The sequence below is a fragment of the Watersipora subatra genome, chromosome 10, assembly GCF_963576615.1.
Source record: "Watersipora subatra chromosome 10, tzWatSuba1.1, whole genome shotgun sequence".
NCBI lineage: Eukaryota > Metazoa > Bryozoa > Gymnolaemata > Cheilostomatida > Watersiporidae > Watersipora > Watersipora subatra.
The window spans coordinates 10488175-10508349 of record NC_088717.1 but is presented as its reverse complement, the minus strand read 5'-3'; the positions used below and the strand labels follow the sequence as shown (position 1 = coordinate 10508349).

Below are 20175 nucleotides of genomic sequence, written 5' to 3'. Positions count from 1 at the left end.
ACTTCGCCGAGCGTGCCTTGTCCAACCTTGACCCACACGGATTTGCGCTATGACGTCACTGGTTTTTATCCAATTAGCATACATCCAATTTACGGCTTCCCATAGTAAGCCTGAATCATTGGCTCCGCAGAATCGGTTGCGAACACGAGGATAAAAAGCGTCGAAAATGGCGGATTCGCTACGAAGACTTGTCAACATTGGCTCTTTTGGAACACTGCAAGATAAATTAGATCGTTGGCTTGACGTCTATCACGTAAGATTGAAAACTAGTTTTGTTTTTATTTAAAAAATTAAGTTCACACAGTAATTCAACGTAATTTGTGATTTTAAACCAGTTTTATGCTTGAGTTTTTCGTTGCTAAGGAGTTTACTCGATTTACCATAGGAATAAATTATTCTCCTAATAAGTTATGATCTCCTAAGTAGAGATCAGTAAGTGTACGGTTTTTGTTATAAATCTGTTAATTTATATTTTAGCAAAATCAAAGAGTGCGCTGTGCTTTAGCAAGCCTCTATCATTGAAGCGTCTAGATGAATTCTTATTTATAGCTACCAGCCAGTGCTATTTCTGCAAAAAATCTAGTTTTGCCTGGTATTTTGCTTTTAACAACGTGAATTAACGCAGAGTGAACTAATGCGTTTTGAAACCTTTTAAGAGAATGTAGTCAAACGCTTATCTTGTTGATTTTGTCATTATTTTAATTCGCTGGCATATATATTATACAGGTATATAGTCTTAAGTACCTTGAGTTCGATGTTTTTTTTCCGATATATGCATTAATACAAACTGTCAAGTATCAACGTTGATACACATTTAAGTGTCATTCTATGTATCCTATAATTAAAACAGCATCAGCATATTCTAGCAAACTATTTGTGACTTCAGGCAGATATTGCTTTGGTGCATTCTTGACTCATTTAATATTTTGCAGTACAACACTTCAGACCAGAATGTTGCTCGCTGCTGTGAGATAATAGAGCTAAATGGCAAGGTTCAAGGGCAGCTGTTCAAACTTCTTAGTCTCGTCGCATCTGGAGGTAGAGATTAGCATCTTCGTTTCTAACCAAAATATATCAAGTATTTAACTATTTACTTGTTAAATAGTTAGTAGTAGTCTGTAATGCATAGATTAAAGTTGTTACGTGTTTTAGCTTAGTCATTTGATAGTTTTGGTTGTCTTGGAGCAGCGTCATGACATCTAACCGGTGCAACTGATAAGACAAAGTAATTCCTATCAAAGCTTATCTTGTCATGATTGTTACCACGTAAATCGCATACACATGTTAGAGCATTGCAATTTTCATATGTCTGAGTAATTGAATCTGCTGCTTGAATTAGCCTACAATGCTATGTTTCTAAGCTTTCTATTTGTACTCGATATATTTTTAATTCTGGTAGCAAGCTATGGTTGAGTTTGACATAGCTACTCATGGCTGCTGCCAGTTTAGACATTTGTTTGCATAGACTAGAGTAGCTGGTATCAGCTTGCTGGTTGCTAACAACAAGGGTCAGTTACGCTTTTATTTGATCAAAGAATATCATGCTGTAACAGACTGCTATGAGCAACCAACAATAAGTCCTTATCTCCCAGCCCCAGGTTGTAGACCTTGTAAATCTGACACTGTAGACATTACGAACCTTTTGAAATTTGGCTGAAAGAAATTTAATCAGTTTGTTGGAAGCTTGCCAGTTTCCATAAATGCTGCCGATAGTTTAATATTTAAAGGTCAGCAGCATTTAAAACTTTTAAATTGGAATCCCGACTGCCATAAGCTGTCAACTCAGAGCAGGGATGAAAAGGTGTTCTAGTTTTGCTGTTACTGCCGGCTGCCAGGGAATTACAGCTCTATACAATAAAAGAGATTTCATAGAATTAGATAAGTGTATTGATTGCTTGTACTATGCAAATACAATATCAATGATCAATCTATAGCGATATACCTTCATAAATTAGCGCAGTCAATTAATTATGCATAACTTTCTAAAAATCCTTCATATTTGCTTACACCTTCAATCGATTTCCTTCGAGTGAATGCGAGTCGCAATCAATATATGCACCCTTTATTTTTACAAATTCTACACGCTAATGCCGTATCTCGTATTGCTTTGACTTTGTGCATACAGGTAACTGAGCAATCACAGTAAAGGACTGCTGCCGGTTTAATAAAGTGGCATAAAACACTCTTTTGTTAGTTTGCTGTTTCAATAATAAATGCTGCTGCGATAATGGGTTCAATACATTGTCGTGCTGACTAGATCACCCACAGAGTGGATAGACCAGGTGAATGCCTGACAACTTGCTTAAAGAATGGATATGCATGCACATGTTTTAGAGCAGATGTGTTCACTGTGAAGCAGGGTTGATAGCTTGTTTAAGGGGTGGATACACAGGCACATGTTTTAGAGCAGATGTGTTCACTGTGAAGCAGGGTTGGTAGCTTGTTTAAGGGGTGGATACACAGGCACATGTTTTAGAGCAGATGTGTTCTCTATGAAGCAGGGTTGATAGCTTGTTTAAGGGGTGGATACACAGGCACATGTTTTAGAGCAGATGTGTTCTCTGTGAAGCAGGGTTGGTAGCTTGTTTAAGGGGTGGACACACAGGCACATGTTTTAGAGCAGATGTGTTCACTGTGAAGCAGGGTTGGTAGCTTGTTTAAGGGGTGGATACACAGGCACATGTTTTAGAGCAGATGTGTTCTCTATGAAGCAGGGTTGATAGCTTGTTTAAGGGGTGGATACACAGGCACATGTTTCAGAGGGTTTATGTTTATCTTGAGACAAGCTTGACAGCTCATGTAAAGAGTGGATTTGCAGATGGATGTTTTAGGGCACTGATGTTTATTGATGGCCATAGTAATCACACAGGCAAACATGTTTCTTTGCACAGAAACATGAATAATTCCATATAGAGTTTCTCTTTTCACTAACTAGGTTTATTGCTCTGAAAGATTATACAATCGAAGTTATTTTTAATGTCTTTTGTGTTAAAAGACTTATAGAAAGACTTATAAAAATGACAGGCATATATTTTACACCTAATTTTGCTAAAATACCAAATGTGGACTCATCACTAATGGGGCTACACAATGTTAAGCCTATCAAATATTCTATAGGCACATGCCAACACACTGGCTTAGCACTGCTGCCATAAAACTGCGTAAAACATCAGCCCAGTGCCACGAGCCAGATATTGATGCTGAAAGGTTTTATACCGTCCGGATTGAGTAATACTAAAGCAAAAGTTCTTGCAGTCATTAGATAAGCTAGGAAATCGACAATCAGTTAGTTTTATTTAAATGGCAAGAAGCCACGCAGTTTAATTGGTGATCACCAACTGGTAAAACATATCATTATGGTGTAAACCACAGAACAATCTTACTGGTAAAAAGAATCAAGGTCAAGAGCCTAACCCTTTGGCTGGGGAATTGTCCAAAATATCGTTTATCGGTTCCGTGGGGAAACGACTTTTCTGTCGCTTTCGATAAACGTTTATAAAGCTGTCATCTAGTAACAATAAACAAAGGATATGAACGCTAGTAGATCTTAAATATTATTAACAAGATGTCAGTCGATGAATTACAATATGAAATGATTATCTGAGAGGCGTTGCTTTGTGCTAAAAGCTAAAGTAGTCGCGACTCCTTTGAAAAAATTGAAGTTGGAAAAATCAGTCAACATACGGCTCGACGTTCAAAATGAAAAAATAAAAGTTTATTTGATCCCGCGATCGCTAGTGATCTTTTGTCTGATCAGTATAATAATAATTCAGATGATGGTAGTGATGTAAACTCTGAAGATTGAATATCCAGAGAAAGGTGATCGTTATGGTAGCTCAGACGATGACCATGCTACTTTAGTACAGTTGAACCTTGACAGCCACCTCCATATATGAATTTGTCGGTTTGTTGTAAAATTTAAGCAACTATTTGTTTCAATATACAGAGTGATTTTCAACATAAATGTACAAAATTTTTCCAAAAAAACGATTTTTCAAGTAGAATTAACAAATGTAGTAAAAATTATCAATCATTCTGCCACAGGATCTATGCATTGCCGAGCCTAGATTTCTGTTCACATGTCTATAAATATTAATAGAAACCTCTATTTACTGGACATTATTAATTTAGTTTTACTAATAATTTAGATTTTTACATTAAGTCTTTTGCCTAGCTTTATATTTAGTTTTATAGTTGTCTTAAAGCTATATGTGGTTACGTGAAGTGTTTATCACATTTTCCGAACTCTGGAACGAATCAAGCGCTATGCAATGTATTTTTATAAGAATATTTGCTTCAACTTACAACAGACTTACACACACAACAAGCACTATGGCAGATCAATTTTATATGTCAAGGTTTGGATGTACAAATTGATCGAATAGATTATCTAATTTGGGCTGTTGCTTTCAGTTGCCACATTCAAAAGCAACAGCATTTATCTTATGACAAACACGCTTGATCGGAGTATTTCTTCATTTTGTAGCCAAATTATTTTTCACTTCCGAGTTCTTGTTCAACAGTGTGGTACAAATAGCTGCACCATTATCTCCATGTATTCTTCCTCATTGTCAGTTGTTGAACACGTTATCATGTGCTAACAGTGCCAATACTACATGAAGGCTGCAAATCAGCTTTTTTTTGGTAGATTCCGTTACAACCTAAACGCATTCATATTTTCATTTCATTCTTTCACTCTTGAGTTGTTCAAGAGTTGTTCACTCTTGAGCTATTATATTTATAGACAAGTTTAGTATAGCTTGTAGGAGTCTTTGCAGGTTTATTTGTAAAGTGTCTATAGGCTCAGTAAAACTACTGTTACCAGTTTCTAGTCTGGTAATTTGTGTGTCATTGGATTGCCACTAAAGATAACCAAAGCACAGAAGGCGTGTCGCCTTTTTCAGATCTCGTCAGCTAAGAACTCTTCCTCTAAAATTCTTCTCCTTTTACACATTTATCCACTACCTCTGATCTTTCTCTCTACCCATATTCTCATTTTCATCTCACCTTCCATTGCGCATAAAATGTCTATGCGTAGTTTTCATTGGTGAAAATTGTAAATGCAATTGTAGTAGCACAACTCCAAGAGCATTTCATGGTTGAAACATGATTCCAAATGTCTGAGTTATTGGTGAATCCTTATGCTCTGTGATATTGTCTTTAGGCGGAATGTATGGCGCGAGCCTTAGCACTATCAAGAGTCGCCTCCTGCCCCACCTCGGTAGCTCATACTTTGGCACCGCAAGTGTAACAGCTGAGGCTAGTTTGGCATGTCTAGCCAAGGAGAGAGAAGTGAGCAGATTTATGATACTTCTAATTTACCTACTTGTGCTAGTTCATGTCTGTTTATTCAGACAGCTTTTCCTTGTCTACGTTGATAGAGGTTACATATGAAAGACCAAATAGCTTAGAATCACACTGTACTTGTAGCTGCGAGAGGTGCAGGACATGTATGAGGATTCCCTGGCTACACTCGAGGATGAGCTCAGTCTAATCAGAAGAGAGAACAGTGATCTACGTGATGAGTAAGAAAATTACGATTGCTAACGTCATTTTACTGATTGTATCTCTTATATTTAACTAATAAAATGTCTGCACATATTGATGAAGAGTCTGTGATGTTGCCATGGCAACATTGCGCTGTTACATGTTTGCTGTACTAATACTAATGACAAGGTTACGTTCCGAAGACCCCGTCATTGAGCAATTCTGTTGTTAAATAAACTGCCTCCCCTCTTGGAGTCTCCATTGCAAACATATAGGCTATTTACACTGCACTTCTTAACCTTTTCTCTTTTTCTTTTTTCTATTGCCATTTTTAATTTAAAGTGTGAACTGTTAACAAGTAAAATTAAATTTTTACTTCTTTCCTTTTCATTTACTTTGCCCGTGTACACGAGACTGTAAACAGGCTACTGTAAAGTACATCGTGGTAGATGTTATATATTTTTATTTATATTTATTTTGTTGGCATTTCTCTTTTTATTTAGCATTTTGTATGTACCGTAGGTGTTTTTATTATAACGATTCAACAACCTGCCATAGTTGAAGCATTATAATAAACAACCTGCTGTTTGAAGCTAACCTTACACATTAGTCTAACTCCTGGTACTGTATTTGCTTCAATGGCAGATCTTAGGTCATCCATAAAAACAACGTCATGGCAAGACAAGCTGAGTGCATGTGTAGTATCTATACACTCATGTTTACTTTAATAGTCTTAAAAAATATATTTTTATTTACCTTTTTACAATTTTTAACACGGCTTCGTAATCCTGAGTCGCCTCAACTGAGAACTATCTTCAGTTTTGCTTGTGCACTGCAAAAATGCGTGTTCATGATTTGACATTGACAAGCAAATTTAAGGTTATATTCTCAGTCTATCTGTTTGGTTTTTAGGCTGCTAGACACGAAAGACGAACTGAACAACTCGATGAGAGCTTCCTCAAGTGACAGGATGTTAGACGAAGCTGAGATCCGTGACCTCCGAGCCAAGTATGTGTTTTAATGCCAGATACATTTTAGAAACCCTTGTTATGAGAACTCACACTAACGTAATGTTATCTAGTTATCACAAGCCATTTGTTTGGGTAAATAAAATATGTAAGTCGCTGATCCTAATTTAAAGTTTAACACTTTGAAGCCTTACCTTGTATACACAAGCAGGGCCCCTGATTCTAGACAGTATTAACAACCTTCTATCGACTGTGAAACTACTTAGAATAGCACAATTTCTTTTTAATTGAATGTCATTTTGAAGCTTTAAGCAACTCAAAGAAAAAAAGGGAAATCAACTATAACAATTTTTTTTCATACTTTCGAAGAAGGGATGTTTTAGAGATAACTGAAGAATCATGACGATTGCAGTAAACCGAGTCTGATAGAGTGTCTATATTTGTTATGAATAGAAAAACAAATATTGTTAGTGTAGAGATCTTGTTACTAAGGAGAAGCTTTCTAGTTTTGTTTATGTTTTATTCTTGATTACTAAAAATTTTAGTCCGTGTGTCACTAGAAACTAATATTCTGTTAAAATCCATTTTTTATTTCTCGGTCGGTGACAAGTTCCCTAGTTATTTTAGCCGTCAGTATCTCAAGAACTAATTATCCAATCGACTTGAAACTTTGGAATTATTCTAAAAACCAATACTGCAAAAATCGACCAAAATTCTGTTATCCTACGTGAACTGAGAGGGTAGAAAAACAAAATGAAACTTTGAAGTCGAGTTCACTGCATCGGATCAGGTCGAAAATATTGCCCCCAAATGATCTCAGCCCCCAGGCTTCAGTGTGTTAAGCATATTTCAAGTTCTTATGTTCATGAGCAGAGTAATGATGGCTACTTCCTGTTTAATGTATCTGCTGCTTAGATCTTACCCACAATGCAAGTTAGCCAGCCATGATCTCGTGTGACTGAAGCAAGTTCTACTCTACTTCAATCTTAATATTTTATCTATGCTGACTGCTGCCGGCATCTATTATTTCACTCTAACGTAAACATTGTAATTCAAAAGGTTTTGCAATCGGAGTTGATTTGCTGTTGCGATGTTCCATTGTAATAATTGGTTACACTATTTACACCTTTATGCATAAAACAAACATTTCTATCTTATTACAAGGCATAATTCACTACTTGACACAATAGCTTATTATTGCCCACTCGCTGGGTAACATTTTGCCTTCAATTGCTTAGCGTTAGTGTTATCAAGATTTGCTCATTGGTTATGTCACCCTAGTGCACAGCTGACATTGCTGACTTTAGACTAGCGGCAGCTGAGGCAGAAAAACTCACATTGAAATGTCGCACTGGTCATATGGATGACCTTGAGCGACAATGTCGTAGCCTTAGAGAAGATATCGCATTGTTGACGGGCAGAAGGGACACTCTAAGATATTCTTCACCTACCCGATCTTATACAACTGGAGATCAAACTGGGTAAATGCGAATGGTAGTTAGCGGGCTTATCTAGATGCTTGGGTGTGTATGATGACTAACCCTCCTTTTCTAGAACCTATGGCTATGTTATGTATGCCTGTTAGATACAACGCCTCCCAGGATGAGCTGATTCGACTGCGAGCTAGATATGCATTGGCAGATGAGCAAGATTTAACTATTAGACGCTTAAAATCTGAATTGTCAATTGTCAAAGGAGCGACTGTTAGGTAACGGTTCAACTATGGTGCCACAACAACACCTTTTGTCACTTGTTCACTTACCCTGCACACGTTTGTTTGTCTCTCACGTGTCATTTAGTATTTTTGTTTTTAGATGAGTGTTGCTTCCAAGTATTTTTCGCAGTTAAGAATTGGCAGTAAATTAGTTGGTGATGAAATTTAAAGATTCATTTTGATGACCCTAATTTAATTTAGAATTAAAATTAATTTAGGTCAAATTTAATTTAGAATTAAGATTTAGTTAGCTTTTGAATTATTCTAGTTTAATTTAAAAATAAAAAGCGCTGGTACAAATAATCTTTGCAAACCTCAAATTCTTTATTTGCAGTTTGACTTCAAAAGTTTCTGCTCCAAATTAGCTTTCCTTTCATAAGATATGAACCCTCCAAATCATTTATGAATAAACATTGATGAAAATTTGTCTAAGCAATTTCATAATAATGTTTATTTTAATGTATGCACGTTTGGTTATTTCTTCAGTTTTGGTCCCATTTATTTTATTTTGTTCACTTTAAAATTGTTGTTATTTTAAATTTCGTTTTGATGCTTTATTGAAGATTGAAAACAGCAGACGATTATGAAGATGTCTATTCGATAGATATTCCTCGATAATGACTGCGTAGGTCGAGTCTTTGACATCGGCGATGGATGCATTATTATTATTTATCATTTTCTCATGATGTTTTAAAGATCGGGCACTTTTATCACCCGGCAGCTTCAATTTTTAAATTTTGCTGTTTAGAAACTTTGCTTGATTACCCTTAGATTTGTTAAGGTTGGCCGCGGTCTAGTTGTATACATGTGTGAAGTGTGGAGTGTCACTTTTTCGTTTTGTGTATCTTTACGGTTGCATTTAGCTGCTCAAACAAATAACTATTTAATAATTATTTTATGTCTGTATGAGTGTACTAAACCAAAGTTGCTCACTTGTCTTGCCATACTATAGAATATGATATATTTCCTACTTTGATTAGAAGTACACCATTATTTCAACTCACTTTTTTTTCAGATGTTTTATATTGATCAGTTACACCATTTGGTTCACAGAAAATTAAATTGAAGCAACCACAGACAAAGAGATTTGATGGAATAGCGAGTCAATAAATTGTATCACAACAAATATTTATAATAACTAAGTATGCCTACACACTCTAATATGTTTGGAAAAAGACAGCACGCTGATGCCCTAGTTGATGTCATTTTAAGATGCTTTTACTGAAATCATATAATCAATAATATCAGCCCAAAAGAGGGGCTCTTGAAGTTTGCTTTTCAATTAATATAATTTTGCAAAAAGGATTACCATCGCTGCGGAGTACCATTTCCAATATTTTTTATATAAGAACTTAAGCTTATTGTTAAAAGAATTAGCCAATGAGACGTGAGATAACAACTAATGGTGCAAAAGTTTTGTTAAAAGCCTTGCAAAAGCCTTGACGGGCCATTGTGAAAGTGTGTCTTGTGCAGCCTGCTTCAACACACTTTCACTTGGGTCTCTCAGGCTAATGATACTCAAAAGTATTCCTTCCTAAAAACCTGGTGTATAATCCAAATATCAGATGGTAAATAGCACTCAAGCTTGCTCTCTTCTCACCATATCTACTGTGTGTGTAATTATGCTATGGGGTTGAGCTGAGTTTACATAGTGCATGCAACTCCTGGCTAGGTAGTCATTATATCGCTACAGTCTCCTATATTCTAGCGAGTCTTCCCACTATGGCTCGACGTACCGTAGTCGTCGTCGCAGCCTGCCTAGTGTCGCCGATTCGGTGACGGTCTCTAGGCTTGATGAGTAAGTATAAAAGGTCTTGTACACCCGCATAGCAGGCTAGTAGTTACCTTGATTCACATAGCTTCTACAGCTTCCATTCTATAAGATGTCTAGGAATTTCATTTCTTTTTGTCTTAGCAAAGCAATAGAAGTCTCACAGCAGCAATAATTTATTTCTCTTCTCAAACGGCTAGCCGTTCAGGAAACATGAACATCGTGGTTGAAAGATTATCTGTAATAATATTGTATGTCAGCTCTGACATTCCATAGAGTAATGACTTGTCTTACAGCTTTAATAAAAATAAAGCTATGCACCTTGCTCATACTTCTATGCAAAGTTCTGAATATGAATGAAATAGAAATGAATTTTGAACACAAGTTTTGTTTAAAGTCAACAGGCGAGATAATCTTTGTTGTTTGTTGTATGCTCCTGTATTTTCTCTCTGTCTGGCTGTAACATGTCAAACACTTGATGTATGTGGATGGGTTTTGTTGCAATTTATAGAATTCAAATTAAGTGATTTGCTAGTTCTATTAAATTGAGTACTCGAATACTACTGGTAGATTAAATTCATTAAAATTTTTCAATTCTTGGCAGTTAATCAGTCATGATCATGTGCCAGAACTGATATGGGAACCAAATTGTAAACGGTAATAAGACACGCCTACTCAAATAGATGTTTATGAAATAGCAATTAATATGGCACTCAAAACAATAAAGTAAAATTATAGAAAATTATTAAAGGATATGTTGATGTCTCAAAATTTTGTTACCCCTCTCACCCCCTTCCCCTCCTACTATATCAATGAAGCCATCAAATGCCAATAACTATGCTAGGAAAGGAAATATATAAGTAAACCAACCTTCATTCATTTTACAAAATATAACTAAAATATAATAGTATAATAAATATAATAATAAAATATAATTAAAATATGTTTAGTTTTGTATGTTTTTTTCAAAAGAAAACTTAGCATTTGGTTGTTTTGTAGCAGTAGAGCATTTTCTGTAGTAGTTCCCATAAACTGTTAGAGTTTTCCGTTGTTATCCTAACTTTATATCTCACCTAGCCGCTGTACCCAGCACACGCTTTGAATTATTGCTGTACCTCATTGCTAGTCGTAGTCAAAATGTGTCTCATCCTACGCTTCTAACCATCAAAAGGTCAAGCTTTGAATAGCCTGTTGTAGTTGTTCTCTCTTGTTATTTGAAGCATTACTAGTCAATTGTTTTGTAGTGACCTCTCTGACTCCCTGAAGAGTTATCGTTACCTGGCAAGGGCGAGCTCTCCTCTCTCAACTCAAGATGTAACGCAACGGGTGAGACAGGAGAGCCTCATCAACAGGTTCAATGACCTCTTCTCCATTGATCGGCTGAATGCCATGGACACTTTGGGGAGATATCAGTCTGACTATGAAATGAACCAGAGAATCTGTAATGCTGTGGTTCAGGTTAGCTTTACAAATTACCACGGTTGACTTCGCTCAGTTTTTGGCTTTGTTAAGCGATTTAATTTCAGAAAATTATGTATTCACACTCTCCACTAGTTGTGCACTTGCTGAGCTCTTAGGCTATTCCAGTGTAGGATAGAATTTGTTATACAGGGAATTACTGCGCAATACAATAAAAGAGATTTCATAGAATTGGATAAGTATATTGATTGCCTGTACTATGCAAATACGATATCAATGATCAATCTATATTGCCTGTACTATGTATATGCAATATATACATCAATGATCAATCTGTGGCGATCTATACAAGCTTCTAAAAACAAACTTCTCCTTGTTTTTTCAAGTTTGTACTACAAGTAGAGATTAGTAAGATGACAGATGAGAATCCACTATATTAATAGAACATAAGAATGAAATCATAGAATAACAATAGAATAATTAGAATATGTTGATAGAATAACATAGAATCTACTATGGTAATATTAGCACTGGAATATATGAGAATAATCATTGTGTAGCATTATGATGTAGAGTGGCAATAGTTGATCTGTGATAATATCATTTAAAGGTAAATAAAATATTGACTAATGATTAAACATTTTGTCGTTTTTCTGTCTGTTAGTCTGCGTTAATGCTATGCGTTTCCACAATCTTTGACCGATTTCATCCAAACTTTAAACTCGTATGCTTTGTACCTTCAACCAAATTGCTAAAAATATCTGGTTTCTAGACTCCATCTGGTTTATGAGAGGCAGCCACTTAAACAGCCACCTGCTGACTCTGATTAAAAATGTAAGAAGGCATTATAGAGCTTACTGCTGGCTATGAATAGAGTGAGAAATAATGGCAATCCAATTTTGGCTCTGCCAGCTATTAAAGCAGTACTAGGTAAAGCTTATTAAATTTTTGCGAAAAATGAAAAGTAGTTTTGCTGTATATTTTATTATCTGTATAAGCTATCAACATTATACTAATGATGTTATGAGCTAAAGATTATAGAAAATTACAGAACTTTTTGTTATGGGTTATGTCAGGCTGGTTACACTCTGCTGTGGTGACAGATGACAGCCATGTTAAGATATACTTTTGTGCAAAATCTTCAGTTTTCATAGTAATTATCATTTTATTGAGAATTTGTTACCATGGTTAGAATGTGCTTCAAGAGTTATCACATTAACTTGACAATATTTTGGGACTAGCCGAATCCCAGCGTTGCACGGGTATGAAAAAATAGCTTATAAACAGTGGCGGGTAATGTAGTTGCCTTCCACTTACCATTATCCTGGCACATTGCCAATGACTAATTTGAGTAAGCTAGTATTCCAATTGCTAAACTTAGTAATAAGAGCCGTGAGAGCAAGCTTTAGTGACATTGCGGAGTTACGCAGATTGATATATGTATTTTAACTTAGATAATGACACATATCCCCCAATGAATCTACTGTATCTCACATAGCTCAATGCAATAGTTCATTGCCTGGTGAACCGGCGGTTCTGTGAACCGAAGGTTTGAACCGGTTCACCTAACTGGTGAACCGGTTCAAATCCTCTGCAATACTAATCAGTTATAGCTGGAAAGATTAAATGACTGACTTTGGGCTTTATATATATAGAATGAAAGGCGCACTCTTGAAACTCTTACTACTTGCTACATTTTTGCGGTCTTTACCCTAGTAAAGCTGTTACTTTACTTCTTTAAATAAACAGTTGTATACGGTTTAAACTACAATTTAGCTTCAGAACCTATCAAGAGCTTGTGTTTGAAGCTAATTGGATACTAAGTTTGGATACTAGTTTGGATACTAATTGTATCCTAGAGAGTACAACCTGTTTCTAGGTGTCAATTGAATCCAGTCGAACTGATCATAAAATCAGTCTAATGGTTAAGTTGATGAGTCATCATTTATTCAACAGGAAGCTTTTGTTGCTGCCAAGTTGGCCTTCAGGGAGCACAAGATGAAAGTGAGGTCTAATCTTGCTATTACCCATGTTGGACCAGAAACTCTAGAAGAGGCTGTGCAGGACTATATCAATCGCAACACTGACCTTTTTGATTTGCCTGGCATAATCAGCGTGAGTTGACATAACCTTGTCGGCCTAGATATCATTAGAATTTTACCGGATCAATTTGTTTTTGTAACCTGTGCTAGCCTGCCACTCAGGCTTCATTGTCACCTGCACAATTCTGCCACTTACACTTTTGTCACTCGTGCAAGTCCAAAATATGTTAAGTGAGTCCAAGGAAAATGGACGACATCTTTTGGACTTGAACAAGTGACATGTGAGGTGAATTTTAGGTTTATTTCAGTTTTGTCGTAGATTTTAGGTTAGCTTACATTTATTATATCCATTCTTAGACTGGCCTCAAGCCATTTTGTACAATTAACTGCTGTCATTGTTTCGCGTTCGTCACTGGACTAGTTCCTTATTTTCTGGACTCACAATCAGCTTTTAATCATTTCCTGTCACGTGATTTCGATTGGTTAGCTGTACTTTTAACATGGTTATCTGTACTTTTAGCATTGTTGTCTGTACTTTTAACATAGTTATCTGTACTTTTAACATGGTCATCTGTACTTTTACCACGATCACCTGTACGTTCAACACGGTCATCTGTACTTTTAACATGGTCAGCTGTACTTTTAACATGGTCATCTGTATGTTTAACATGTTCAGCTGTACTTTTAACATGGTCAACTGTATGTTTAACATAGTCATCTGTACTTTTAACATGGTCATATGTACTTTTAACATGGTCAGCTGTACTTTTAACATGGTCAGTGACGCTTTGAGGAGGATTAGCCTTGCATATCTGTTTCACTATGAACTGAATTTTTTGCCTGTCTGTTTGTAGGACGTCACTCGTGCCCTGAATCGTAGTCTTAAACTCTACATTCCACCTGAGGCCTCATACAGCCTCATCCAGCCTTACATCAGGGAGGCCTGTAAACTAGCCTGGGAGTGTTCTTCTCTTGCCCACCCTCTGGATGTAGCCTTAGCTACTGATGCTGAGCTATTTGATGACCACAAGTGGGTACTTTGGGTGTTTGAGCCACTGTTAACATATTTCATATGTTAACATGCAATACTTAACATTTTTATGTTAACATACTATTAACATATTAATGTTAAATATTACAAAATGTACATCTCATGGCCTCTCACCCTTCCGTATTGTGTTTAGTTTGGATGCATATTCTATTCTTACCATCACTGTATTATATGATCTTAGCTCAGTGTTTAGGTTTATTCTACTTTTTTTACTCAGCTGAAAAATGATTACGATCCAATATTGCTCATTTCCTCTTTTTTGAAAGGAATTCACATGTTTCCTTTTTGCTGATCGGTTGTATAACGTAACTTTGGCAACAAAAAACTACAGCCGAAGTGAACTCATTTAAATGTTAATAATTAAAAAAGGGTGAGTTGTTAGTTGTAAGTTGTCTTTCCTTTTAGTATAGTGTTGTTACAGAGCTATTTTAATATCTCAGTATCCTGTCTTGTTAGGTATCGCCGCAGTTATGACAGCGAGTACTCGGCTCCACTCGTCAACCACCATATCTTCCCATGCCTCATGCAGGGTATTCGAGTTCTAGTGAAAGGAGAGGCCTGCACTAGACGAGGAGCTTCTCTCTCCTCCCCCAGAAGGTCAAGGTCTAGGTCCACTAGTCCTGTCAGGTACAACTTTGTCCCGTCAAGTTCTCAGTCTAATGCTTAAGTGCACTTTCGCTTAGAGGTCATTGGGTTTGGTTAAAGAAAATGCTAGATTACCGTGTGTCTTATAAGAGTGAGTTGATGGAACTAGGTGAGCCATAAGTGAGTCGTAACAGGACGTACATGTTGCTCTAATTTCATTGGTCAAACATGAACTTGCATAAACTGTTGGTAGACTATAGTCAGAAAGTATCGATATTTTTCTATCATATGCGATTGATTTTGATGTTTGAGGTGATCTGACTGTCAAGATGTTTCGAGATTAACATTGAAAAAACTTCATCGAGATTAAAACGCTTACTTCAAGTGAAAGTGCGACTATGCTGTCTATAGTTGCAAAGAGACTGACAGAATAGAGGCGCGTTACACTCCATCTTGAACGCAATAGCTGGTACCAATTATAGCAACGATGGTAACTAGTGACATTATTTAACATGTATTTTTTAACATGAAAAATGATAAAAAATACCGATACTTTCTGGTGAAATCTACTAAAATTTTTGTCAGTTCATTTTTATATATAGCAGTCTTATATTTGTGGCTCAGCTCATGTTGTTGTGTTTTTTACCTATTGACAGCATGCTGTGTGTTGTTGTTTTGTGAGAAGAGCTTGTTTGGTATCATATTAGTTAATGCTGCCTGAACTATTTGTCTGTTAAACGCCATTCCATCTCTCAACATCGACTTGTTTCTATTTGGGTAATTAGCATATCTGCTTACATCTGCGATCATGTGGAATGTGTAGGTTTGCTTTGGGCAGAACATCTCGTAGCAGAAGTCGTTCAGTTAGTCCTCGCAGGTAAAACGTGTTTAGAATAGAACCTGTCTGTCCCTCTACCTGTCAGCCCCGTGTGTTTCTACTGACCTTTTTTGTTTATCAGCTGAAATTGAATAATACGGAGAAAAATGTTAACCTTTCGAATAGAGTTGTTAAAGCTGTTCATTTTGGGGCTCACCTCTGACCCTCTAAGGTTAACTTTTTTCTCCGCTATAGTTATCACAATTTACTCTAGCTGGAGACTAACTGTACATTTTATGAGTTGTGCTGACACAATCTTTAAGTCTATGTGTGTTACATGGGTGCTTTTACTGACAATTTACCTTTCTGCTTTCGCATTTGCTACCAAATGTATTTGGAGATAACTCCTGTTATTTCATATTGACAGCTTAACTGTTCGCTTATCAAATGAGTTAAACTCGGTTAACCACCAATTGAGAGATGGCAAATGTTCATCGGTTCAACTATTAACATATAAGTAGCTGTATTCAAACAAAATTACTTATCGCTTCAAACTTGGTAATCGTCTTTTTTTCGTCAATCCAGTATCGCACGCGTATAAATTATTCTTGTTCCTACTGGGTTTGTCCTTTTGGATTTTAGCTGTTAGTTTAATTTGTGAGGATTTTGTGTGATGCATTGCCTTACAGTAAAACACCTCAAAATACTCCATTCCTTATGTAAATAGGCAATAAAGTACTCATTTTGTGTTGCATCCCCTTACACTCTCTGTTTATATGATTTTCCTCAAACACAAACAGATCAAACAATGACTCTGAATAGGTGCTGAACTTGGTGACATTTGTTAGGAAAGGAATCGGTTCAGCTACACATATAATTTGGCACTGGTTTGAGGATGGCTTTGTGACAGTTTTTAATATGGGATTCCTGAAATGATTGTGATTTCATTCACCGGGATCAAAGAGCCAATCATTAGCAGGTGGATAGAATTATGAGCTATGATTGGTGCGTTTGGAGTAGCCTGAAATCAATTTATAATAGATAAATTGGTAATGCTGCAGGTCAATGAGTCCATTGAGGACCAGGAGCAGGTCTCCGAGCCCACGATTTGGCAGATCTTCAAGTCCCCTAGGTAAGCCTATTTCCTCTTATTCATGGTGTAATCTCTGCAGAAACTTACACATGCTGATTTTGTTCAACAACCGGCTTCCTGTTAGTAAACACGACGTTTAAGCTTGCAAAAGTACCAACCGTAGTTTCCAATCGGCGTAGCGATCTTCACAACCGCTGATGGAGAGACTGCTCATGCTTTGGATAGGAGACAAACAATTGGCCGGCGACAGCGTAACTGAAACGATGCTATGTGAAAAGGCCGGCGCTATCTATCAAGACTATAAAAAATAGACATTCGGACAAGTTGGCTAGTGTTCATGCATAGTCCTTTGTGACGACATCTGTGTTCATCCTTTTTACAATGTGTTGAAAGGGCAACAAAGGCAAACATCTTTAGGTTTCTCTTAAAACGACCGGCTGATCGTGAGAGCGAAACAAAGGAAGAATTAGCTAAGCCAATTTGAAACTGAACAAAATTGTTTTTAATTACTGTAAGTTTAAAATAAGTTTGCTTTTAAGCCTGTGCATCAGAATCCAAATTTATCAAAGTCAACTGTTGTAATGAAAAATAATTTTTCTTTTGCTCCATGGCAAATGCTAGCATTAGCTGCAGAAATATATATACATGTATATATATACATGTATATATATTTCTGGTATATTGTATGCATATAATATAGCAATATATTGTATATACTGTTTTTTGTATATATAACAGAAACAATATATATGTATAGTGATTCTGGTATATATATATACATGTATAAATATATATAAATATATAAATAAATATATATATATATATTTATATATATATAGACCAGAAGCAATGAGAAACACTAGAATTTGCTTCAGGAGTTCCTTTTTTTGATACTTCGTCTAGAAATTAACCCAGTTTCTTACTTAGATGACGCTATTGCATGTTCTCAGGTACAGATGAGTTCAAATCTTGCGGCAATGTTTCTTCTCATCCACTAAAATTTATGTGTTTAAAACAAGGCAGCGCTCTGACTGTCCATAGGTCATGGACAGCTCATGATATAGTTAACCCTTGTTAAAACAGACCCCATTAGACAGGATATCAGATAAGATTTTGGGCATAAAAGCTGCAAAGTGCAGTTAAATTTAAACAATAGATAATCAGTTTAAAAGGATGTTCGTACAAATTTACAGGATTATGAAATGTAAGAAAACTTGTATATTATATTTGCCGTTGATATAAATCGTTCACAAAAGTAAAATACGTATTTGTATCATATGGTTTATATGCTATTCAACTTTTATGACGGTGAAATATAATTTTATTTGATTTGTAAATATGTTAAAAAACTACAACTTAAGTTTTAAAGGATAGTTTAGTTAATATTTAGTAAAATAAAATGTAATACTTCCTGTAAATGGAAGTTTTTGCAATTAATTTGCCATTCCACGAGTTGTCTAACCTTCGTTGCTATTTTTAGAAATTTCCGCAGCTTAGACATTATTTTTCTCACTGGCTAAATATTTTAAAACAGATGCAGTATAGTGTACAGTATATAGTACAATGTATGCAGGTCTTCATAATGTTGATGTTCATTTATATATAATCCTAAATATAAGCAGATCTGTTTCACCAGACAATCAGCCAAAGCTGACCACTCACCACCGGTATTAGTTCGTTTTAATAGGGGTTGACTGTGTTTGCAAGCCACCTCATGGTTTCATATGCTGAGTAGCATGAATAGAAAGAAGTTATCCACTCTTGCTACCGTTTCTGTCCTAGCAAGCAGTGAGTGAATGTTCCTAGTGTTCATTTCCTTTTGGCTAGGTCTTGTTGGTGGAAGTAGGTCTGCGAGCCGTGGGAACTCAAGTGTGACTGGTTCAGAGAGAACTATTTCATCACTGCGATCAGCCTTGAAATATTAGTCTAACATTTTTCACCCTAATAGCCTCGGCACCCTCCCCTTGTCATCCGCACAGTTTCAAATGTTTGAGATTAATATAAGTTTTCAGTGTGTCTGTGTCTCATGCTTGTATTACCTTCGTAGTCTCATAGTGTCAATTTTATGAAATGTTCCAAAGTGCCAAAATGCTTCATTGGATAATTCCAATGTCGATGCCTCTCAACGCGAGTTGAATGCTTTTGATTTGCTCTTTTTGTGTTTTCCTAACAAACTCACTACATTTCAGCCCACCTTTCCGACAGCCACAGCAGCCATCTCTCTGGCACGCTCTCTTACTACTAGTAGCCCTGGAAACTAGCAGTAACCATGGTAACAAGATCGTCTTCGCCGTTTCCTTTTTTTCTACCTCTCCGCACATTTCCATTCTATTGAGTTAGGTGTTCATCTCTCACTGTGTTGTTCTCCTGTTGCTTACAGCTAAAATCATGTGAAAATAAAACATTGAAATGGTTTCATCATCAATCACCTGCTGTCACAAGTCTAAGAACTACTGTAGATCTCCTCTGCTACTCTGTTTACATATGCTATGATTTACTACCAGGTAGAAGATACTAGCATTGCTGGAGTGTTGTTATCCCTCTGAGTGTACCTAGCACATGAGTTTCCTTGCGTGGAGAGAGCCTTTAATGCGGGCCGTTGTATAGCTAGCCTCATTTGCCTCTGCTTACCATTAATCTATGCTTAGCTTTATAAAGACTGTTAGTGTAGCTTCTGTAACGTGTTGAGTAACCGTCCAAACTAGACACATTATTCTCTCGTATATTTTTTCTTGGAGAAGCCGTCCTCTTACAAATCTTTTTCTTCTTTGACCAATCTGGCTAGTGTTAAGTACTTGAAGTTATCTCCCACTTTTCAGTTAGCTTCAAAGTATGCTGGTTTTTTCACTGGTGCAGTAGAGACTATTTCTCTAGATGTGAGTGCAGTTTTCTGTCTTCGTAAATATTGTATTTTCTTATGTATAACTATTTTTTTAGTTGCAAGATTATATTTGACTGCTCTATGCACCCATAGATATGATACACCAATGTTATTTGTACTATTAACATAAATTTTCTTATATCGACTGCTGTGTGCCTGCGTGATTTTATGTGAATTTCTAAATTTCTATGTCAAATATAGTTCTAAAAAGTGCCCAAAGCAGAATATGTGTTACAATTATAAGTTGTCTTTCCCTGTCAAAATATAAATAGTTGCAACAGTATGGTATTTTTGATCAAATTCTCAGTGTTCGTGTTGATAATTGATTGTTAGCTAATAATATCGTA

At 36.2% G+C, this 20175-nt stretch overlaps 1 protein-coding gene across 1 annotated transcript; it reads left to right on the top strand.

Moving 5' to 3' along the window:
* Positions 1-123: 123 nt before the first annotated feature.
* Positions 124-20031, top strand: LOC137405679 (mitochondria-eating protein-like). Its single transcript, XM_068092018.1, has 13 exons — positions 124-253; positions 933-1038; positions 5165-5292; positions 5431-5525; positions 6400-6495; positions 7763-7936; positions 11185-11398; positions 13316-13474; positions 14256-14431; positions 14909-15079; positions 15861-15914; positions 16916-16986; positions 18775-20031. The coding sequence occupies exons 1-13, from the start codon at positions 167-169 to the stop codon at positions 18870-18872; spliced, it is 1629 nt and encodes a 542-aa protein (XP_067948119.1). The 5' UTR covers positions 124-166; the 3' UTR covers positions 18873-20031.
* Positions 20032-20175: the final 144 nt, after the last annotated feature.

Bases quoted from the DNA above. Each gene is read 5' to 3' on its own strand.
- LOC137405679 (XM_068092018.1), top strand. From the start codon at position 167: ATGGCGGATTCGCTACGAAGACTTGTCAACATTGGCTCTTTTGGAACA. The intron at 254-932 runs GTAAGATTGAAA...AATATTTTGCAG, and splicing joins GTTGGCTTGACGTCTATCAC to TACAACACTTCAGACCAGAA. The intron at 5,293-5,430 runs GTGAGCAGATTT...CTGTACTTGTAG, and splicing joins GTCTAGCCAAGGAGAGAGAA to CTGCGAGAGGTGCAGGACAT.